Raw genomic sequence first — 24,998 nt, 5'->3', positions numbered from 1 at the left:
CAAGCCCCGGGGCCGGTACCGGGAGCCTGAGTCCTCCGCGGCCTTCGGTGCCTGGCAGGCCCGGCCCGGGGGCTTGCCTCCTGTCAGCGGTACCGGTTGGGCTGTATGTGGGCCCTCGGGGGAAGTGAGGGTGAAGGTCAGACATGCGTTGCCGTGCTCTGCTCTGTGCCGCTTTTAGGTGCGAGGCTTGACAAGGTCATGCTGCTTTCTGCCCACGAAGACGGGAGTCGGAGGGGAGACAGAAGTAAAGGCGTGCTTTTTAGGCTGAGTTAGGGTTGAGGTAACACTTGTCCCTTTGCAGATATTATTCTTATTAAGCTTTGTAGTGTTTGAGATGTACGTGGTTACACAGCCTGTGGTTGCTCCAGGTATAGAGTGGGAAGAGAGCACAGCCTTAATAAAGAAAGTGGGTGATCCTTAACTATGAAAGTGCGTTTGGGTAGCAAGCGAGGCTGCAGAAGCAGAAGTGACAGGCTGAGAGCATACTTTGCATCCCCTGAGAGAGCTTGAAGCTTGGATTTCCATTTTTTCTTATCCTTGACAAAAATAACTCAGTCCCTGGACTGAGGTGTTTGAAGTGGAAGAATAATGTAGTGTTTACACTCAACAGGTCTGAGTGAGTTGGACAGACATGAGCACTTCCTTTGCTTCTGACACACTTTGCTGGTTTCCAGCATTATGCATCTATTTTAGTGTTTTATGTGGATGCTTTTTACCCCTTCTGCCCTGTCCCAATTTCTGGCTTTCTGTTTAAAAAAGAAAGTGATAGTGCAGCAGGAGGTGGAAGATGTAATAGCTGTATGTACTTTTTTGTTTAGACTTAATGTCCATGTAAGCATTGAAAAATAAGCAGTAAAAGGAATGTTGCCTTATTGTAGCTCTTCAGGCTTGATAGCTCTGCACAGGGGAGATCACTAGAATTGTGAGTAATGATAGAGATGGTTTATAAAGCTGAAACTTAAAACCAGAAGAAGATTGCTTGTTTATTCCTATCTTGTGCAGAGAATACTAGTTTACAGTTAGGTGCTAGCCAGTTGGGTCAAGGGTTATATTGGGAGGAAAAGACAGAATGCTGATTCCTCATATGCCAGCCACATGTTTCATGTAGCAGTTCAGCAAAGCTGACAGTGTATATTTGGTCTCATTAGCAGTAGAAAAGTTATTCAGGGTCATCTCATGACTTCTTTGCAGACATGGACTACAGGTCACCTGAGTGATCTTTAGTCTTCAGTGAAACTCAAAGAAAAAGGAAGGAAGCTTTGTTTTCCTCTAGGTTTTACTGGAGACTGTATGGAAACAACATGATTATCTTAATCTGCTGGCCTGTTTTTTGTAATGTCCAAATTAGTTTTCTGTTCCTGATTTTTGTAATGAAACTGTAACTAATGACATTGCTGGTTTAGTAAATGTAGGTGGGGCCATCCTTGGATTTTTTTTGTAGCTGCCTAAGTTGTTTTATGATCAATTGAATAAGTGCTGAACTGCAATACTTCTGGGCCACTGTAAGTTTATGTTGGGAGTTAGTTTTATGTTTCTCACGGTCATTTTCCCTTCATTTCTCTTCTATCCTTGCATTGTCTTCTCTTTCTAACAGGTTGATAGACTCTTGTAGTGCTGACCACTGGAACAGTGGTCTTGAGGGAATTACTCAGCAACTGCTACTTACCTTTTTTTTTCTACAGTAATTTTTATGAAAGTAATTTTGCTTCTGAGAATCCCATTTTTGTTTTATGACTGTATGCTAAATGTAAATACAACCAGTAGTTTGTGGTAGAAATACTAACTTGAAGTCTAAAAAGGAATAATCTACTAATCATTTTGGAGTGTCTTTAATATAATTTCTTGCATCATCATACAAGTGGTGCATTTTTTTCCTAGAAAATAATGTTTATCTAAACGATTTTGCTAGACTAGTTTGTGAGTACTGCTTCATTTAGCTGCAGCCCTCTTCCTCTATGTGCTACTTGAATCTTGACTTTCTCAAATAGGACATTCTCTGAAGTTCTATATGAAAAATAGGGGCAATCACATTTAGAAGCAGAAAATACATAGCGTGAGAGTAGTTTTCTAAGCTTTAGGCAAAAATGCTGTGGCATACTCAAGAGTAATTGCAGAGAGAGTACCTGAATGGATTGATCATGTACTTGGAGTTGAGTTTTGCTTTCTGGCACATCTAAAATCACTCAAATAATATTTTGTCGGGGTGGCCCCATTTGTCAGATTCTGTTTCCACAAACCATGTGGTTACCACAGCTCCATTTGCTAATAGTGCCTTGTCCTTGTGGAAACAGGGACTAGCTGGGTGCCAGTAGTGTTGGATCTTGATATAAAATTATGCTTCAGATGAAACACTTGATTTACTGTGTTCTTAATATTCTGAGCTACTCAGTTGCATTGCTCAGAACTTTTGCTTCATGAATCAAATGGTAGATTTTTTTTTTGCATATCTTCTGTTTTTCTATATCCAAGTCAAATATCAACATGTCAATGCAGACAGTGTGTACTGATAGTTGGTAGTATGGAACATTTCAGTTCAAGTATGTAAGTTACACAGTTATGTGCTTTTTTACTTATTAGATTACTTAAAACTACTAAAGTAGTAGCAGAACCTTAATGTTTGCTTTCTAGGGAAGGCTAGTATGTTTTGGACATAGCTACTTGGAATAATAGTTGGTATGTTGAACAAACATTCAGGTGTTGGCTTCAGAGGTCCTTAGAGATCCCTGCAGTGACCTAAATAGTTGAGACTCAGAAAATGTATTTAAGGTAAAAGCTTGAATTCTTCAGAAAGATCAGACAGTTGAAGTATATGAAGTAAAGACAGAAGATCTCTTGGGGTTTTTTGACTTATGGTATTAGTTAATAATGTAGCAGGCTTTTTTACTGCCTTTCAGAACAGAGCCTCTTTGAGCCATAACTGAGTTGCTGGACACTTAGACTCCTGTCTACCCTGAAATACATTCCTGGCATAACCCTAGATGTCTTTCAGAAACAGTTCTTGCTGTTGTAAGGTATATGAGAAGGTTAATACCTTCCTGTCCAAGCCTGAGGTTATCCTCTTGTTCTGATACTCTTCTGTGAGGAATAAGACAGTGTTTGTTTAAAGCACTGAGTAGCTTGGGTTTCCCTCCATGAGGTTACCAAGTTGCATGAAAATTGCTGTCAGTACTTAAGAGATGGCAAAGCTGATGTGTTTCTCCTATTACCTTCTAGATGACTGATGTTTTCAGCTGTTTTTACTGAATACAAATGTCATGGTAAATATTTATTTACCCTGGTTCCTAATAAGCTACACTGTACTTAGTGTTTGTTTTAATGGAACCCAGTGATCCTTGTTTTCTTTGTGCTTACATATAGAAACCTACAAATGAAAACAGGAAAAACATCACATCAGGAGAATATTTGGTTTAGGCTGATCATTAGGAATAGCAAGTTTGATTAGTATTTTTAGTTTAAGGATGTTAGCTTAACTTAGACTTTCTAAGTTTCTGCAAAGACACTTTACTGTTGAATAAAAGGAGGTTAAGTGTTTCTGGCTGCCAGTATTTCTGGTCATCATATTAACACTAAAGATGGAAAGGTGTGTAATATACAGTTTTAACAATATAATAACAGGAAAACTCTGAAAATTCAGGATTAATGAGATAAATTCTTGCTGTCTCTGAAAGTTGTACTTGTTCAAGCTCCTACATACCCTTAAAAGAGCAGTACTGTAAACTTAATATCCAAACCTGCACCTTTGTCTCACGTGAAAGTTATTTGTGTGTTGTGAGACAGCTGATAGATTTGGGACCTGGATTTGCACTTGGTGAGAAAGAGATTGGAAGGAGTTCTATTTGCAAGTGGCTTAGGTTTTTTCTTTTTACAGTTTTGAGCTCCTTTTTCTTGCTGTTTCACTTGGTAGCCAGTAGTTGTGTGGGACTTTCACTTTCACACAGGAAAGAGAAACAGCTGGTAAAAAACATGAATGAATGTAGACCCAAGATAACAGGGTCAAGGTTTATCTTTGAGCCTTTGAGGCTGTGTTTACATATACTGTGAAAGGTAAATCTGAGACTAGCACTATGTAGCCTCTACTATTATTTGTATAAAATGCATAATTATCTGAAGCAATTAAAAAGGTCTTTTACTTGAACTGACAGTTTCAATTCTAGATTAGCTGACATTGGTGTTGGGAATAATAATCTGTTTTGGAGCATTTGTAGACTGCATTCAGTCCAGTCCCTTAAGTGTAGATACTCATCCATGCTGGAGCTTTTTCTGCTGTTACTTACATGGTTATAAGGTATCAGTAGAAGATACTCTGGACAAAGTTCCTTAGGCACCTTCAACTTGCAATAATAGGGTTTTCTTGTGCAGCCATCTCTGGAAATAGAACCTGGGATTTGAATGTCAAACAGGATTAGGTTTTTGAAGCGTGTGTATTTCTGTCCTTCTAGTGTCTCACATATTATAAAGCTATTTCTCAGGAAAATGGTTGTTGATACTGTATCTGTGTTGAATTTCCAACAGAGTTTAAAGCCCAAATAGTTCCGAGTTTGTTTCAGTTTAAGCTGGTGAGGGTGCTGGACTTGTAAATGCACGTTAGGGATCAAATTAAGAATAACTGTTTTGTTGTTTTTTTCATGGGTGCTTTTTGAAATAATCTGTAGTTTAGGAGAGTATTTTCAACTTCCCAGATTCCTCTGTCCAAGAAATGTCAGGTAGCAACTGTTACTAGTTTAACTGTTGTTTTAAGGCTGTTTTTGTGGACTTACCTACTGGTCTTTGCTCTTTTGCTCTTCAGATTAATTGGGACCTGCAAGAGGATTTTCATGCCCTTGTATGATCAGATGTTTCTGCTGAAAATAAGCTTTCCAAGTTTTTCTTATACTTGGCAAAGCTGAAAAAGGCTTGTAGTAAACATTGATTAGAGGCAAATGTCAATTTTAGGTTAGATAATACAAGCAAGTAGTTTTCTACATGTCATTCATTAGAAGCTGTTGTAAATATTCAGACACAGGAGTGTCTTGGGTTTTGCCCTTTACTTCCAGTTTATACTCTGTTACCAGGAGTGTATTTGCTTACCTGCTCAGTCTACCAGGTGAAACTCATCTAATCCTGGAGGAAAACTTATATATTTGTAAGTGTTATCATGAATTAGGTGTTGGGGCCTAGCACATGACTGGAGAAGCTGAAACCCAGAGTGGGTTTAGATGGTAGAAATTTAAGTAGTTTACAAAATACCACCTGTGTTAAGGAGAAGAGACCTAATAATTTTTTAACTTATAAAATAAATGTTTTTACAAATGAGGAAGGTAGCAGGAACTGCGGTGGCAGTGTGCTGGCAATTTATGGAACACTTTTGCCAAGCTGGAGCTGGTGGCTGGCTGTTAATGGCCTGCAAGGACTTGGAGCACAAGGAAGTAGCTGTCTCTCACAGTGTTTCCAGTAGTGTTAAATAAGCAAGGCCAGAAATATATTTGCAGGTAAAATATACTGTCATTGATGCTGATGACAGAACAGTTGGTGTGCTTCTTAGAAGTTGTTTATTTATACAGGATGCTTAGTTATTGAATTGTCTCTTTTGTTTACCTACAACCTATGTTTACTGACAGTTTCTCATAAACAGAATTTTGTCAAGCCTTGCAATGTTTACCTTGAAGTTCAAGTGGACTGGATAAGTCATTGTAGTTCCTGGTAGATGAGTTCAATTTTAGTGGATCTTGGGACTGCTGAACAAGGTCTGATTCCTCAACATCCAGGGGCTTTTTCTTTCTTTCCATTTCTGAAAGCTTTCTTTATTATATGGGGCTTTTTGAGGACTGGAAGAGTGAGGTATTACATTTTGACAGAAGCAAAAGTTGGAGATGTATTGCTTCCTTATATTACATATAAAAATAGTGTTGGCTGCTGTTACATCAGCTAATTATCACTGAACAGTGCTTGCTGTAGGCAGACTTAAAAATAACATGCATGGAGTAGCTTTGTCTGCCCTATTCCCCAGTATCATGGTAATCCATTGCTGAAGAAAGTATTTCTAACCCTTGTGCAGCTAGGTCAGAGTGCTGTGCTGCAGTCGGGTATCCCATGTGGTGGGGATGCAGGTGTGGTGCAGGGCAGCATGCAGGATGTCATGCAGGACACAAGCTCCAGGGTCAGCGTTAATCGTCAACTTTGGAAAACTTTTCCAGTGCGATGTAGCTGTGGAGCCACAAGCATTAAAGGCTCCAAATTCCAAGTGGTGTAGAATGAAGAATGCAGGCCAGGTTTTTGCCTTCTACCTCCTTCCCCCTTCCATAGTATTTATCTCATTAATATAAACTGTATCATGTGCTTTCTCTTGCTGTTACTTGAAAACAAGTCCTCATGTAACCTGTCTGAAATCAAATTCAGACAGATTTTGAAGGGAGTAGGCTTGAAGGTATCAGAACCAGAGTGGTTGTAAGAAAGGAAGTAAACTAAAGCAAACTTCCTACATTGCCTGCACAGGCATTTTTGCCATACAGCAGTGTCTATGTTGAACTGCAGGAAACAGTTACTTTCTGTCTGTCTTGAAGATGCTCAAACTCTAAAGCTTCATGTCAGGTTGTTTTGAGGCTGATGTACCTAACTGTGCTTCTCATGTGATATTCATGTAATGAACTGTACCATGTTACAGATTCCTACTGCTTCCAACACTGGCTAAAGTAAATATTAGCACACTTATTTTTAAAAAGTCTATTCATAGCTTACTATTACAAGAGTAAGTAAGTGAATTGCTCATTCAGAGTTGTTTTAAACATGCTACTCTAAAAGCTGTGTCATTCTGATACTGTGTACTGCGCACACTGGGAAACTGTTTTCTGTTTTCGTGTAAGAACACTTATTTTCCAGACTGACAAGCTTGATTTCTTTCCTCAATTAAAACTTGGAAGAAAGCAGACTTCAGTCTAATCCTGGAGTTAGGGGTGGGACAAGCTGCATTTAGGCTTAGTAATAGGGTAGCTCTAGGTCACTAGGTTTAAATACAGCATTAAGTGAATGTCATGCAACATTATAATTATTTACAGCTGTTTGGTATTATCAGTTCAATTCATATGAACAGTGATTTTTTTTTTTTGGGTGCTGTGCTAACAAATGTCATGATTTTTCTGCAGTAGAAGAGAGTCAGGAGACTAAAGGCTACCTTCCTGTGAAAGTGTATAGGAAATTGTGAGTCTTAGCTGTTTATTACTCCTGATTGGTACTGAACTCTCCTTTGCATTTTGGAAGCCATTATTTTAAAAATAATATTTAAAAAGTCTTACAGCTTATTTTAAAGGCTTTGGAGATGTGTTAGTTACCAGTTATTTTGTTCTAACATGAGGCTATCTTGTCAGAATCATATGAGCTCTAGTGCTGGACCCTTTGAATTTAGCACATGAAGTTTTAGTGGATTTCAGACTAAGTTGTTAGTTGCATTAATTAATAGGCTAATTTAAATCTGGGTTTGATTTTTTGGTTTTTAAAAGGGCACATGTAGTGTCCTGGTCAGTTTTAGGAAAGGTATTAGGCAAAATTAAGAGTACTGATCTCAGAAAAGGTTCAAAGGAAGCACTTCTTGTTTGTAATGGTAATGCCAAGGAATTTGGGTTTGTCTGTGTGATTGGAATGTGTGGATTTGATATTTTCCCCTCAAAGGCTGTATGTGATACAGTTAAACAGCTAGGAATGTATGTATGAATATATCAGTTATGAACGAGCACCAGAAGAATCCTCTGAGCAGCACAGCTACAAGGCAGTGTGTTCTTGGCTATGTTCTGCTTGAGCAGAATGAGGGTAATGGCTGTCAGCACAAGTCATGCGTGGCTTGCCTTGGCTTGCTCACAGGAACAAGTGGCAGACTCAAGCAAAATTTCCAAGTCTTCACCTAGTTGACCACTTAAAGCTTTCTTCTCTTCCTAGCTTCTACTCTATGGTATCTATCTAATTTGTCTTGTTGTGATAGAACTTCGGTAGAACTTGGGAAATACTCAGAATTGTTCCATTCACAGTAAGTTCAAATGGAGTTTTGAAGATGTCTTCATAAGTATATTTTATGGAATTGCCACACCACATTTTTTACATGTGGGCTTTGTGCATAGCACATTAATGTCTTCTACCCTTAAGGATTTTTGGCATGTTGTTTGTGGTCAGGAGGACACTGAGCATTAAAAAAAGTTAAAATTTACCATGAGAAGTTAAACATTTCATATACTGAGCTATTTTCCAGAACTGATTTGAACAGCATGTACTGAAGACTGTGCACCTGCACTACTTTGGGAACTTTTATTTGTCTGTTTAAATTTTCACTCCAACTTACAGGGTTAACAAACTGACTTAGGAGTTTGCTTGCCTTCAAGGAAAAGTAACTGCAGCATTGCCATACATATTTCAGTAGTTTCTTCATCTTTTTCAATTGGACTGTGCTGGGTATAATGTTAATTATATGTGAATTTATCCTTCAGTTACTTTCCTGATGATCCTGTTTCTTTTGCAGATGTGGAGGTACTGTCGGTGCAATTCTGACATGCCCACTGGAAGTTGTGAAAACACGGTTGCAGTCCTCCTCTGTGACTCTCTACATCTCTGAAGTCCATCTCAACACTGTGAATGGTGCTAGTGTCAACCGAGTAACTAGAGTTTCTCCTGGACCTCTCCATTGTTTGAAGTAAGTGTGTATGTTATGTTTCTGGTTCATCTAGGGAGGGCAGGAGGAGGGAGGTGTTGGACAGATGTGTATGAATGATTGGAACTCTTATGTTTGTCATGATGCTACCATGAGATGACTTTCCATATTTTGCCTTTTAACTAAGCCTTTTAATTAAGCTCCAAAGTATGTCCCCAAAACTCACTGGGAGCATTTAAGTGCCAGACTCTGTGTTAGTATAAGACTTTAACAGTTTTGTGTCCACATCATAGGTGTTGCTGAATATGGGGGCAAGAAGTCCTATGAAAATTGTTAGCTTGTTAGTGTCCCTCAGTTTTTACCATTCTATACCCTCCCTGCCTTTTGGTATCTTCTTATGGATGTGTGACTAGATACACTTGTTTTAGAGCTAGCAAGAGGTAAGTAGGGCCAGATTTTGCCATGATCGGGGATGGGTTTTTTGCATAGCACCTCACTGAATGGGGACTACCTTTCTTCTCCTTGCCAGCAGGAAAGTTGTATGGCCCCAGTTAACTGCTAGTACAGACCACAGGCAGGGCTTATTTCACTTTAGAGGACTGAGCTAGTTGGTTATGGGAAGGTATCTCCAGTATTTTGGAATTAGATGAGCTGTTCTCCAGAAAGGATATGTTTGCATTTGAAAGAATTTAATAGTACTTGGACCAGCCATTTTCTATCCCCAATTAATCAGTGACAAGTAGTTTGTAGGGAGCCCCTTCCAGCAGTTGCAATGTAGTTTTTAGGCTAAATTTGGTTAGAGGATAGAGTTTGCTTTTGGGTTGTACCCAAATAGTTCAAATTGTGACAAGGAAGGAGAGCTCTGTCCAAAACACTTGCCTTTTGGCTTCTTTTGGGTGAAGTTGAGCCCTTTACCTTCCCTGAATGTGCAGTTAAGAATTGATCTTCTCTTTTGAAATGTAACTAAATTAACAGCAGGATTTTGTTTCATGTGTCCCTCTGCTAGAAGCCTGCTATGCTTTAAAAACAATCCTAAAACCTGGATTATCTTATTCTTAGAAAGCAAATTCAGACTGAGAGGTAGTCCATGATGAACTTCATTGGTAGGGCTTGTTTGTTTTGTGGGGTTTTTTAAAGTCTGCTTCTTAGGCATGTTTTTCTGTGAAACAAGAATGTGTCTTCTGCTGCTTTTGTTGTTTACTTGTATGCCTTTTCCTGGTCAGTATCAAACAACTGAGATGCCAACCAACTTTTCTGGGCTTCAAGTTCTTTATATACAGTAAATATGAAAAACACCTAAATGACATGGCCAGAGACTATGACAGTAAAAATACATAGATGCAGAACATAAATTATTTTTGGTTAAGAGACTAGAAGTCATAGAATTATTTTGGTTGAAAAAGACCTTTAAGATCACCAAGTCGAACTGTTAACTCAGCACTGCCAAGGCCACCACTAAGCCATGTCCCTCAGCACCACAGCTACATGGCTTTTAAGTCCCTCCATAGATGGTGACTCTGCCACTGCCCTGGGCAGCCTGTTCCAGTGCTGAAAACCCTTTCAGTGAAGAAACTTTTCCTAATATCTGATCTAAACCCTGCCTGGCACAACTCAAGGCCTCTTGTTCTATCACTTGTAACTCGAGAGGATCAAACTGCATCCCTCTGTCTTTACTGTCACTAGGTATTTCCTGACTTGTAGGTGTCAGGGTTTGGTTGTCTGTTTTTATGCCAAATTCAGTGTAGTGTTTCAAGGCTCACAATAGTCAGTCTAAGAGTAGGCTGAATGAGTGAAATGATATCAGAATGTCAGTTAACTGTTGTGGAATTGGTTCTGCATCTTAAGTGTCAAATGAGGTGACCTCAAAGGCATTTCTGTCAGGAAACAAATTCAGAACAGATACAGGTGTCTGCATTCTCTGGCAACAAAAGCATATTCACTAATTCTTAAGTGTGGTTTATAGCATATTGCATGTGCCTCTCCTGCCTAACCTTGCTGAGTTTAAACCTTGCTAATGGCAGTCTGGCCAGCCTCTCCTTGCAGGCTTCTGCATGTGACACAGGCAGATCAGCTGAGGTCATACCAAGCATTTGTGCTGCTCTTCCAACCATGGACTTGCTGTTTACTGTTTTCAATAAACAATGCAGGCTCTGGGATCTGCTCTATAATGCAAAAGGTGGTCTTATTTTCCGTGTAGGTTCTGAAACTCCTTCAGCTTGTGTCTGTGAATGCAGAAGAGGGTCAGTAATTACCACCATTATAAACCTGTCTGCTGCAACCTCTCACTCTTTGTTGTTTTGTCTAGTCTTGGGATGCTGTAGATCCAGAAGAAGCAAATAGATCTGTTGCACTTCACTCCTAATTTTCTCTTAAGACACTGAGGTTCCTGCTGCTTTGTGTACATGCAGATGTTGTATGTGCATATATATGTATGTGTAACACATGGTGTTGTGGTGGTAGCAATTTTTAACATGTTGCTGGACACATGCAAGTGTACCTAAATACTGATGGTAACTGTGTAGAATAACTATTTTAGTTTTGCTTACTGAAAGCAAATGTAAACTTTCCGTTTGATTTAGCAGCAGAACTGTGGTGAATCAGTACTATAGATGACTTTCACCTGTTTGCTCTGATAGTAAATTCCAAACAAAATAGCCATTTATACAAGGGTACTTTGCTTTATTGAGTAGTTGACTTGTCATTAACCTGCATGTCTCTTTGAAGAAGAAATATACAGGAGAACTATCTGTGTGTATTGGCCAGTGTTTCTAAATCAATAAGCACAGAGTTCTGTTTTGCAACATCTAGTGGAGTAGTTAAGAATTAACTTCAAATCTGGTTCTAAAGCAATTAGTAGAGCAATTTGCAGTGATGGGATTCAAATAGGCTTTTTCCCCCTCTTTCCTACCATACTTTAAAAAATACCATATCTGATAATGTATCAGAATTGTTGGACAGATGGATTTTGCTCAAACTGAATATTAATGGATATCATCTTACTGTGCCAGTTTACCTTGCTGCATAATGGTTTTCAATTTTTTCTAAAATTCACTGTTGCAATAAATAGGTGTTCCAAAACCTTAAGGACTAGTACTGCCTCATTTGAGGTCTCAGTTGGCTGCTTATATTTGTGTTTTTCTGTAAATCCCACAGAGATGGAAGATAACATCCCCCTGGCACCCAAGCAGTCTTTCCAGAGTAGTGTTTATAGTCCACTGATACCACAAGATGTTAGGCCTGAACTGTGGCTGTGGCTCTTTGTTGTGTTTACACTCCTTTTTCAGTTAATCTCAAACTTAAGTGAGTTACCTTGTGTGAGGAGGTAAAAATTCTTTTCTGGAATGAGGAAAAAGGGAAAACCACTGGCTCCACAGCACAGCAGCAGAGCTTGGGTAAGAGCATGAAGGCAGCAGTCTGCATGAAATTTCCATTAGTATTTTCTCCCTGATGTGAGGATGCTTTCTGTAACTTCCTAATGACAGATAACTCCAGCTATGTATGTATTCCTATATTTGAGGTAGGTCTGTTGACATAAGACTTCACTTCTGTGTTTAGTTCCTGAATTTCTATGTCATGTTAAGCAATAATGGATTTTTTTTTTATTCTGATTCTAGGAAACGTCTGCTTTTTTGGTGGACAATTGTGTTGTCAGATATTAAAGTTTTACACAGAGTAAAGCTTAAAACAAAGTAGTTATGGTGGTCAGTGTTTTTTTTAAATTTTGATGTGAATGTTACAGTGTTGTCCCTTTCTTATTTTCTAGGATGATCTTGCAAAATGAAGGTCCTCGTTCTCTGTTCAGAGGGCTGGGTCCTAATTTAGTAGGTGTTGCTCCTTCCAGGTAAGTACAAATATGTGCAGTAAATGAAATTTGATTAAATTTTGGTTGCTGTACGTTATTTAAGGGATTTAAAGTTTATTTGAAGTGAATTTTGCATCTTCAGTTGTAAATACTTAATAGAAAATAACCTTTGGTTCCTGTAGTAATTCTGATGTCTGAGAAACTGAGCCTCTTGTACTCTGCAGCTCTAGTCCCACATCCCTGCACCAATTGTCTCAGCTTTTAAATTCCTATATGCTGCTATAATAATTTTGTGTACTATAGTTTTGTCTAGTTAAGAAGGAAAATATTTAAGGAGTTGAACACGTAAGCAAGAAGTTTGCACCTTTGAAAATACAAAGGTACATTTTGCTTTCAGTTAATCTGTCATGTTCAGGAAGCATCTGTGTGACTAGTCTAAAAGCACTGGTCTTTCTTCCTGGACTCTGGGGAAGCCCTGACTGCTCTCTCTGCAGTAGGAAGCCTGTTCTGAAGCATCAAAAAGGGAAAGACTGTGTAGGATCACACAATTGTCAGCTGTCCCAGAGAAAGTAGATCCAGCAGTGGGCTGAACTCCAGAGGGGACTGGGGCAGTCTCAGGATACGAAGAATGAGGATGTAAATCTGCTGTAATTGGCAGTGGTATTGCTGCTGTCAGCTGCTCTGCATCAGCACAAATACTGTAGCTACTCAGCTGCTGCTGGCAGTCAGTGATGTGCAGATTGTGCCAGATCTTGAATTCATCCCTACATAAAAGTGTTAGCTTAAATTCAATCCAAAATTAGGAGAATACCTACGGAAGAGTATGGAAGAAGTTCTGGAGAACTAATACGAATAAGTAGTTCTGGCTCACTTTTATTCCTTTCTGCTTAAGAGACAAGTCTTTATGCAGAAGTAATGTGTTCCACAAAGGTTTTACTCTTTCTCTGACCTAGTGCCCTGGTTTTGCATTTTGGTTTGGGTTTTTTTGGGTCTGAAAACAACATTCCTGTCTCCTGCACACCCTGTTGGAGACTATCTTAACTTTTCTGGTTTAAGGTGTCTGTGAATGCCTCTGGAAAATTTCGTTGAACTGGCCTTAGCTTTCAGCATTGATCTGTCTTCTGCCTAGGTCTGATAGATGAGGTGGTGTTCTGTAGATCCAGCAATAAGAGGAAGACATAATTCAGGAATAGGAAAAACATTATTTTAGCATATTTTTTAAAGGCATTTCTGATCCCTAACTTAGCATTGCTGTTTGGAGAAGCTGAAGCAATTCCAGCAGCTTTCTTTGTTCTTGACACCTGTGAGATATCTGCACTTCCTAATCTGCAAAGCCAGTATTTTTGATAGTCAAGTCTGATGTGAATGTTCAACACTGATACTACGTTTTTAACAGCAATTTTTATATGGCAATGAATTATGTTTTATAAATCACTATCCTCAATGAAAAATATTATCAATTGCAAATACTTCTTTTCAGTAAATATTAAATCTTCTAATTCCCTTCCATTTTCACCCCAGGTGAAATACTTAGCTTGTTTTCCCCCTCCCCACTACTGAAAATGTCAACTTAATATAATGTGTGGAGTCATATAAATAAGCACATCCTCATTCCCCTCCAGCTGACTCGGTCTCCATCCAGTCCTTCATTTCAATTAAGCATTAGCTAAGTGGATTTAACAGCAGCTCTTTGTTTAAATAAGCTGTAGAGGAGCATGTTTCATAACACATCCAGTATGCTTAAATGAGTGCAGATTCCATTTCAGAAATGACACCCATGAAGCAAGCACTTTATCTTCTTTCATAATAAAGAAAAACATGTTTATACAGATAGTGAGGTTAATGTTCTGTTCACAAAGACTTGCATGTTTGTTTTATCCCTTGTAGAGGGGTATCTGTAAGTTTAAAAAAAAGTTGCAACCTTAAATGTGAATTTTAGATGAGTGAGTTTTTTAGTTTTAATGAGTGCAAACAAGCACTTTATATATTGTTGGTGTGTTGACTTTGATGTCTAGCTTTGTTTTGACTTGAATATAATACAAATTGAATATAGTTTATAGACTTGAATATAGTACAAGTTAACAGATTTTTTGTAGTGTATTCATAGAAAAAAACCTGTCTATTCTAAATACAGAGCTAAAGAAACAAAGTGTGGATAGGAACTTCAGCTGTTCTAGCATTTAAAATACAAATATTTATATACAAGTTTTAAGTGTAGCCACAGGTTGTCAGTATTTGCATCTTGAATGTTAAGTATGCTGTTTGGTTTTAAAAAGCTCCATACATGCTATTTTTTTAACTAATGCTATTGAAATGAGTTCAGGTCCATTAGAACAAATTTGGTCTGTCATTAAAGAAATATAGAGTATCTTCAATTCCTAGTTCAGCAGTGTTTTACTTCCCTGCCCAAACTTCCTAGTGTCACAAAAATCACTGCCATATTTCTAATGAATTAATCTGTGCCTCCCCTCTCTAATTGCTAGTCAAAACTGTTGTCCAAGAAAGTTTAGGAAGAATGATTAATTTTCTTTTCCATTCCTAGGGTAGTGACACTACTCTGCAAGAGTTATTGGTAGAATAGGTTTTTTTATTGAGAAAGTAAGACTTGAACCAATATCAGCTTGAGTTAGTGATATTAGTGATACTGCTTGTAAAAGAATTGGCACATAAAATGTAACAAAACTTGGATTTTGTTCTAATTTCAGAGCAATATATTTTGCTGCTTACTCAAACTGCAAGGAAAAGTTGAACAATATTTTTAATCCAGATTCTACCCAGGTACACATGATTTCAGCTGGTGTGGCAGGTAAGAATCTGTAACTTTTTAGCTTCATTTTAGAGTTGTATCTGCAAATAAGAGGTGACATTAAATCTGGAGAAAACAAAATAAATTGTTCAGTGATTGAATAATCTTTTTGTACTGGTTACCTTCTCTGGCTTCTCATGAAAGTAGCTAGCTAGAGCATATATTAATGAAACTCTGTACTTAAGTGCTAATGAAGATCTTTAACTCTGTGGGAATAGTCTTTTGTAGAAAAACTTGCATGCCTGCTTTTTCAGTTGTAAATTTGTGAAATAAAAACATTCAAAACTGTAACTTTACTCTTTCTGGTATAAACATTTTTGTACTGGACTCGAGTTTAATGCTTATTCTGTTTTTTTACCATCACTTTCTCTTAGAGCTTTGTACATAAGACTTGTCTTTGTCCTTTTGAAATATGCCTGCAGACATATGTATAAACTGTGTGTAACACTTTCTCCTCCTTTGTTCAAATGTAATTCTCTGAAGTTTGTCCTACCACTAAAGTGACATGGAAGAACAGATTTCTGTAGTTTTCATATATTTCAGTCTCCGGAAATAAATTCCTCTTTTATATGTGCAGTGTAACTTTGGTGAATTTTAGCAGCTACCAATATTTGTTGTTTGATTTGTATGATCTGTGGTTTGGGATCATTAAGAAGGGGAACAAAACTTGGGCTGGTAACACTTTACCTGTTGTTGCCTGTGTCTTTCCTATGCAAAAACAAATTTTCAAAATTATTTGTCTATATAGGCCATAGACACCTCACAGATGAGTTCTGACAATTTGACAGTAGTCTAAAGTTTAATTACTGTCAAATTTTACAACCAGGGGATATATCTAATGTGGGTACTAGCAATCTGGAATGGATTGCCAAATGTGATGTCAGGATAATTAAAAATTATTTTTTATTTAATACTTGGTAGTAGTATGATAAAAATCAATTGGTATATCATTAAAAATAAATTAATGGTAGCTTAATACTTAAATAGCACACTGATGTTAATTTCTAACACAAGACAAATTTTATGGCAGTTTGTAACCTTGTTAGAGATGTAAGGAAAGCTGTTTTGTCTTAAATGGGAAAAAAATGCTCAGGTGATACACAATTTATCAGCTGGAAATTTGTGTTTTGTTTGTAGGTGAATAGCATAGGGAATGGGATGGAAAGAGCTTTTGCTAAGAGTTCTTCCTAATAGGTTAGTTGCTCTAAGAAAAATGGAATTGTCTTCAGCTCTTTGTGAAGGCTATAAAGCATAACTTTAAATTTGGTGGGAAGGGGAAGTATGGGAAATAGAAACAAGTCCATCCTCAGTTGAAGACAGCTTGTGTAACTCGTGCAAGGCTGCAGCAAATGAAGTGTCAGTGTGTTTGTTGGAAGTTACTGCCCACATTCTGTAAGGGAGAGAACATTTATGGAGATCTAATGTAGTGACTTTTCCCAAGTACTTGCAAACCCAGGCTGTAGTTTGTCCAGTTCTGTATCTGCTTATTAACTCATTTCCCTTCCAGAAGGTTGGTATTACATATCTGTACATAGGAGTGCAGGAGACTGGGGTAACTATTTTATTTCCTTTTCTATGTTTATATAGGAGTTTTAATATTGAATAACTGTGGTTGTTACCTTTATCACACTTGCCTAGTCCTGCAGTTTTATTTCTACACAATATAGCCAATGAAACTGAATGCCCAGTGCAGGTTTACACTACAGGTCACAATTCTCTTTCTCTTGAAATGTCTGGGCACTGTCTACTACAGATCTTCTCTGGAAGACCTTTAAAAGAAGGTTATTCAACAAGTAATTATTGATGCTCAGGACTGGTGGCATTTTGATTTACATCAGAAGGACTATAGTTAAAATTAACAGTGTTGATTTGGGAACATGCTAACCTTGTTTTTGTAATTCTAATATTTCAGAAAATGCACTTAAACCACCTATTAAGTTTTACCTGCAAGGTTTGTATTGCTGTATAATGCAAACTTAAGGAAATGGCAAAATAATGGGGACAAAATTGAATGTGAGCTCTTAATTGGTTGGCTTAGATTTTTAACACAGATCACCATAATACTTGCTTTGGAACTTAAGATTTCAAAATTGGCAAGGTGGATAAACACTTGTAATAATTAGCAAAACAATAATAATTATTGGTTTTTTCTTTTGCAGCTGCCATTATTTTCAGTATGGAATTGAGTAACTCAGTCTTAAATGAGGGGTGTTTTTTCTGGGGGGATATCACCTTTCTGTTACATAAAAGCTTCTAATACCTAACGAGCATGAGCTGGCGTTTGCACTTCAAGCTTGTCCTGTAGGTTGCAAAATACAATAATAAGACAAATAAAAACAATATATAACTTACTGTTTTATGAAGGTACTGTAAGTAGTGAGCTTTACTTGACTTTACTGTTGTGTTATATGCTAATTCTTAAGTATCTCAGTCTAGGGTGATGTCCTTGCTAAATATGGATTATTTTATGCACATGGCATTTTTGAGGGTGAGAAGCTGAGGTGTGGTATTAAGAGTTTTTGTTGGATTTTAGGCCGGATTGTTCCTCCTTAAGCTAAAACATGTATCTTTGGTTTTATTAAGATACTTTTAGTAAGTTTGTTTTATACCAAGGAGGATCAATTATACTAAGTAACTGATGCCTTATGCAATTAGAAATTAATGTCCTCTCTTGCTGTGTGCTAGCTTCCAGCAAATAATTCACCTCACTTTCATACCTAAAATATCTGTATTGACATGAAGAAGTACTCAGCAATCTTTTGCTTACTACTCAGCATATTACATAGTTCTCTTGCAAACTTGGATAGTGAATATATCTGAAGCTTAATAGAAGAATGAGAATGTTTGCTTATGTGAAGACAGCTTATCTCTGCTTATCTCCTCAAAATTAGGCTAAATTCTCAGATTGATTCTGAGCTCTGCCTTCTCATTGCACTGACTCTTTTGCCACAGAATAAAAACTGTAGAGAACTGAATGAGATGCTGGATTTCTGTATGCCTTTCTGATTTGCCTATTTAATGATTCATAGCCTCATTCAGACAACATGATTTCAAATCTGCTGCAAAACTACTTTGCCTTGTATTCTGTTGATTGCTGTTATTTCTAGAACTCTACTGGCAAACCAACCCAAGTGCAGATTTATTTTTTATTATTAAGAAAAATTGGAACCACTTCATTACTTAAAAATACACCCTACTTTGGTAACTTTTTAGCAGTATGTACACAGTTATTTAATAGCAAATAAAATGCATATTTAGTTAATACAAAAAGTTTGATTTCATAAGGCATCTGTCTTGCTTTTTCAGTCCTAGGACAAGGCTAGCTTTTTTGAGTGATATTTGGGAGGGAGTGGGGAAGAAGGAGGGTTCACTTGTAAATTAAATGCATAGGTAAGTATTTGGAGAGAGAAAATTGAACTGCTGCAAATGAAGAGAAATTTCAGTACTCAGTGCATTTTACACAACTATTTGAGTATCTGTGGCCTGTTCTGATTTTTTTTTCCTAAACTTGTACCTGAAAACAGTTAGATCTCACAATAACTAATTCACAAATCCTTCCAATGGGATTCGATATGTACACATGTGTCTGATGAGGTCACTGCTTGTTGTTATGATACAGAAAAGCCTGTGTCTATTTTAGGCATTTACTGTACATTTCTCCCGTGAAAAGAGTGAGATCGTGTCATCTCATGCTCCCCATCCGCAGGTCACTTCCTGCAGCAATATGGACTAACTTAAACCTCGTGAGTACTGAACTGAGCGTCTCTTGCAGCCTCTAGTGTAAGAACCACACATTGGGTTTGGAATATCTATTCAATAAACAAAGTAAGGGGAATTCACTTTTATTCTCTTGAACTTGGATGATGTGCATTGTGCAAAGACATCACTTCTCCTTAACTCTGAGGAGTTATGTTTTTTCTGTAGAGTTGAGGGAAAGGTGGAAGGTACCTTTCACTGATAGCTGTTACTTTACCTAGCTCTGGCTAATTCAAAGTCCCTACTGGGTTAAACAAGGCCTTTTGGGGTTTTTTCAGTGTCCCAGAGCTGCCCTTAAAATGCTGCAGCTGATATTCTGTGTTGTCACATTATTTCAAAGGCCTCTTTCTTTTTTAAAAATATATAATCTCCTTTCTGTCTCTTTCTGTTGTCTTTTGGTTTGTTTTCATTTTACTACTTTAGGTTTTTAATTCAGCATTCCATATTACCATGTGTCTGTATCAATTACATTGGCTTATAGATAAAAAAAATAACCTTTGAAATATGATGCATAATAGGAATACCTGGGATCTTACCTGTGTGTAGCTGGTATAGCTGAGAAAGTAGATTGAGATAATTCTATTTGAAACTGGAATACAATTTCATAGAAGAAAACAAAACAGAAAAATACGGAAGTTTCTCATATGGCCAAATACATCTAGCTTTCTAATGAATCTGGAATCTTTCTTGAGGATACAAAACATTGATAAGCATTTTTATTAAGTTCACTGAGGCTTCTGAAAAGAAAAAGGAAATAATTGATAGAGCTTCACAGTAATTGGTGAAAGCCCCCTACTTATTTTTGACACATACACTTGCTACAGATTTTTTTATATTTAAAAGAAATAAAAGCTTAACCTATAAAAAAAATACCAAATGGTGTGTTTCATGTTTTGGACTGCTTTCCTTGATGTCAGCATCACTCAACTCCTAATTTATTTTGCCTGTTCCACTAATTGTACTATACTACCTGTAAGAATGGAGCTGTAGTTGTTTTATCTTGAAGCCTGAATTATTGAAGGCTCTTTGATTTGAAAGCTGTGCTTCAAATTGTCATCAATTTTGCCTCATTACAACCCTAGGAAAAAAATTGGCAATGTTTCAAAGTGTCTGATCCTACTGTTAGGGGTGCCACACCTAAATAATGTTTTGAGCAGCTCAGGGAGTGCAAGCTCTGACAGAATAGACTGTGTCCTGTGCCAGCCACCCTTCTCTGGCAATTTCCAATATAATCTTCCCAGCCTGCCTTGAAGGATCAGGCTGCTGCTGAGCATGAATACTCACTGCTGCCACCCAAACATTGCCTCTGATCTCACTTTTGTTAATCCTGTTCCAAATTTAGGGTCTACAGAGACTGCCTTTCTGGGTTGAATAGGAAGGAGAAAGGGCTGAGCAGATAAGATACTATCTAGCAGTAACAAAATTCCAAAGCCTACAACTTAAATAGCAATGCAAGAGATTTTTTGATCTTGCTCATTTGTAATTAAGAACTAGGGGAGACTTAAGAACTAATTAGTTGTTTGTTGGAGAGAAGCCTTTCACTGGAAAATGTGTTGGTGAAAGTTAGTGATTTTTCTGCACCTTCTTTCCAAGCTTTTGTTGCAGTCCTGGGTATTTCTAGTACCCTTTGCTACACTATAAATGCAGAAAGATTCTGATTTGAAATAAAATCTAATTAAAGCTTTCTTTGTGCTTGTATAAAGAAATAGAAAAAATACAAAAACAGTGTTTCCTTTATGTTTGGTTGAACCCGTGCTCAGATGCTGTTGGAATCTCTATGGCATTAAGTGACAAGTCAGAAGGGTTCTGGCTGGTTGAACTACAGAACCTTTTTTGCAGAGGTAGTGTGTTGTCAAAACGCTCCATGCCTTGTTATGGCAGAGTAGCTCCCTGGTGCTCTGAGTTTTTACACAATTCTTTATCTACATGAAATGCAGATATAAAATACTTTTGGCTTGTTAGGATTTCAGTCTGTTATAAGAAAGGCTGTATGTCTACCTAGACACAAGGACATGTGGTGTATAAAAAGACAACCCTGGAACTTTATCATCTATCACAGCTTTTTAGTAAGAGATTTAAGTCAGTTTAAAACCTAATCAAAAGATTAAATTGAAATCTCTAATGTGGTTTTGCTATGTTGCCACAAATATAGCTAATCTTAGTAGCTGCTAAACCTTGTCATTTGTCTTTACAACTAGATCATAATGGCCTATTTAAGATTTGGGGGTGGGGACAGAACCAACCTGAAGACAGTTAAGATCCCCTGGCATTTCTCTGAGTATTGCAGTCATTTGTGTGTGATGTAAACCTAGACTGTGAACTTAAGTAACACATATGCAAGCAGTTCTGCTGAACATATAAATATATGTAAGCTGTTAATGATCTCCATAAACAAGCTTATCAGTAGCCTGTTTGTTGTATAAGTATTGTGCACTAGAAATGCACTGAACAAGGTAGCTCTTTGTTGCTTTCTCACACCCCTAGTCCATTCCCTTGCAAGAGGGCAGCATGTCTTTGTAGTGATATACAAGTGATGTGTGTCACTTCGAAAGCAAGTGTCTAAATTTATCATCTCTTGCCTGGCCATTTTCCAGCTTTTCCCTCTTCCTCTTCTTTCCTGCAGACATGACACCTTTTAATGGTGCACGCACAACTCAAGATGGCTTTTTATTTTGGTTTTTTTGTGTTGTTTTTTTTTTTCAGAGCTGCCTTTCACTCTGCTCTTTTCTCTCCACAGTTGAGCAGAAGTAAGAGTGATTCTTACTTCTTTTTTTTTAATCTTTTTCTTCCTTTTTCTTTAGTGTACTGAAAATCAAAGCTTTAACCCTTATGCAAGCCTGAATAGTTGCTGTCAATCTGGATAGTTAGAAGTCATACTATTTACTTTAACAATTTAAACACTCGTATGCTTATAAAAGTATTCCTAGGCCAACCAACAATCTCTGCTTTGAATACTAAATAAAACATTAGCACTCAAATTTAACTGCTCTTTGTAGTTCAGTATTAAAAGGTCTCCTGACTTAGAGTAATGGATGCCTTTTAACTGCACCAAAAGTAGTATTTATTCAGTCTGCATGCTTTTAAACTCGGATTGTATTTCAGGTAGCAAATTAAACTAACACAATGTTTTGTACAATCTCAAATTGCTATAGCTCTATCTGCAATGCATTCTTATTGATGTTTGCCCAATTGGCTTATATTAGTCTAGCTAGCTTTGCTGCTCTGTGATACCAAAACAGGGTTGGTATGATTAGATAGGCTGAGCAATGTACACAATTGTGATTATTTTAAATGGGGAGTCTCTTGCTAAATTGAAGTTACTTAATGTAAAATAAAAAATAAGCTAAAACTTTACTGGCTGTATGGATTATTAAGGGCTATAATGGGTACTTTCTAAAAATCAGTATAGTCCGAGTTTTTGCATCCACTGTTCCTTACTGTGTGTGTTTTGGACTTAGATGCAGTTGCTCTTGTCATACTCTCACATCTAACTATTCTTTTAAAATATTTTTAGGTTTTACTGCAATCACAACAACTAATCCCATTTGGCTGGTGAAGACACGATTACAGCTTGATGCAAGGTATAGTGACAATGGGAGATCTCACTGTGTGATAAGGTTGTGCTTGGACCTTGTGAATCTGTTCTGCATCCCAAAATTGAATGTTTCTTTATCCAATATTTCAAATCAGAAAGCTGATGCTGATCTAGCTACAAGTTAAACTGTAGTTTTTCTCTGTTCTGAGGTTTGCTTGAGGTACTTCAGTACACTGGCCTGAAAACTTGGAATGAATTGCAAGGTTAACAGTCTGAGTAGAAATTAGTATGCAGTATAAATTTTTTTCTTAAGCCATCCATTAATGAGCCTCATATTTCTATTTTGGAGATTTGTTGGACTTCCTGAATAAAATTAATATTAGCATTTTTCTTAGTCAGGCTTATTGTCAGCTGCAGGGTGACCATAGTAAGTGTATCCCAGAACTGTTTTTACTGTGAGATTTTTTTATTGTGCTATCATGTGATTGGGGTGATAATCCCATGACTAATTCAGATGGGTTTTTGGTTTTATGTGCAACCTAATGGCATCTTGTGCCTCCTTTTTTTAATGATAAATTAGTTAAATTGCTTAAAATATAAGCAATAATTATGGATGGTGTATAAACATTATTTCTGTGCATTTTATCAAGCATTGTTCATGGGGATACCTGAAGAAGGATGTTCCAAGTTTATGTAGGATAGTGCAATTACATGGGCCAGTCTAATATAATCTGCATTCTCAGCTCTTCTGCTTCATACAAACTTCTGGCCTTATCTTGTTTCTGTTGAAATTCTCAAAAATCCCTTAGTAAGAGGTCCCGAAGGCAGGTGTTTTATTTCTCGAGTGACCTAGCTTTGGCCTTCAAGACAATGTTGTGCATCTTGCATATCAGAAGAGAAACTCTTAGAGCAGTCTGTGTCAGTGTACCTGTCCAGGTGTAGCAGGGACATATGGGAGCTGGGGTGCCCCTGGAGTGACAGCTGGAGGTCCAGCTGGTTGTCCCACCTGGCCCCTTTCCCAGTTTCTTCTGCACCCCCAGTGTCCTTGGTGGTGGGGTGGTGTGAGAAGCAGAGAAGGCCTTCATTATGTGTAAGTCCTGCTCAGCAATAGCTAGAACATTCCTGTGTTATCAAGACTGTTTCCAGTCTAAATCCAAAATACAGCCCCATACCAGCTAAGATGCAAAAAATTAACTATCCCAGCACAGCAGCTGCGTCCACTCTCTTAATTGTGCTTGGTACCTTGTTCCCCATGGCAGGTTCAGACCATCAGGACTTAAATTCTGCCATTGAGTGACACCTACCTCCATAATAGCTGCTGCTACTGACTGTCTTGCTTTGACACTATCTGTAGGAGTTAACTTTCTTACAAGGTTCTTTGCTGTTTTAATCTGTGAGTTACTCACTCAGGAGACCTCTTGTGGCAGAACCCATATGCTTCAAGTGCCTGCACTCTGCTGCAATAAAGTGTCTTTTATGCAGTGTTGTAATGGTTTTGCCCAGCTGTATGTGGTATGTTATGTCAATATGCACAGCTCAATTAGTAAGCAAGCTAAAAATGGGAATAAGGTTTTATTTACCAAATACTGCTTGGTACAGCCATGTCTAGTTAGCATTTTCCTTGACATAAGTGGGGGCTTAGTTGAATCAAGTCATAGCTACCTGTAATGTATTGGTTAGTATGCTCTGTTTGGATACACTAGTTGTTTGGTGGTGGCTGTGGTGCTGTGAAGCCTTCTGGTTGAACTCTCAGCCACCATCATTACCATGCTGTGGAGCTGTATATTTGAGGCAAAATTTAGGGGCGATCTACTCACATTATGCAGAAGAAAATGCTAGACCTGCAGAGACCTACATAATCCTTGTTCTGTAGTCACCTTACCAAGTCTGGCCTGGGTGCAGTGTTGTGCTTCGCCTATCTAGTGCTGAAGGCCTTTGTGACTTCCACCTCAAGTTCTGTGTGTTGTTAATTGCATTTGAATTGGAGCCTCTCAGCTTCAGTGTAAGATGTTTCCTCTTGTCACTCAAGGAAAACTGTTTAGTTATTCTCCAGTCTCAGGTTGCACCAGTTTGATGTCTGTTTTGTTCTCTCCTTTTTAGGAATCGTGGAGAAAAACGCATGAGTGCTTTTGAATGTGTCCGAAAAGTTTATCGATCAGATGGTGTTAAAGGCTTTTACAGAGGAATGTCAGCATCTTATGCAGGCATATCTGAGACTGTTATTCATTTTGTTATTTATGAGAGTATTAAGAGAAAATTACTGGAGTATAAGACTGTTTCTGCCATGGACAATGAGGATGAATCAGCAAAAGAAGCTTCGGACTTTGTTGGCATGATGATGGCTGCTGCCACTTCCAAAACTTGTGCAACATCAATAGCATATCCCCATGGTAAGTGGGGCAGATACAGCAGAGGATATCCAATCATATCCTCAGTCCTAAAAAGATGTGTTTTGCTGTTTTTTTTTTAATAGAAGTTTTCAAGTAATTTT

General features: G+C 37.7%; 1 protein-coding gene across 1 annotated transcript; it reads left to right on the top strand.

Moving 5' to 3' along the window:
- Positions 1–8,474: 8,474 nt before the first annotated feature.
- Positions 8,475–24,897, top strand: SLC25A36 (solute carrier family 25 (pyrimidine nucleotide carrier ), member 36; the record flags this gene model as incomplete). The annotated part of the gene is made up of 5 exons (XM_010001651.1): positions 8,475–8,650; positions 12,372–12,449; positions 15,116–15,216; positions 22,487–22,553; positions 24,608–24,897. Coding segments are annotated over 5 exons (712 nt in total), but the record flags the coding sequence as incomplete, so codon positions are not given.
- Between the last annotated feature and the right edge of the window lie 101 nt (positions 24,898–24,998).

The sequence above is a fragment of the Chaetura pelagica genome, unplaced genomic scaffold (genome assembly GCF_000747805.2).
Source record: "Chaetura pelagica isolate M959 unplaced genomic scaffold, ChaPel_1.0 scaffold207, whole genome shotgun sequence".
Classification (NCBI taxonomy): domain Eukaryota; kingdom Metazoa; phylum Chordata; class Aves; order Apodiformes; family Apodidae; genus Chaetura; species Chaetura pelagica.
Note: the sequence above shows the minus strand (reverse complement) of the source record. Positions and strands in the feature narration are given on the sequence as shown.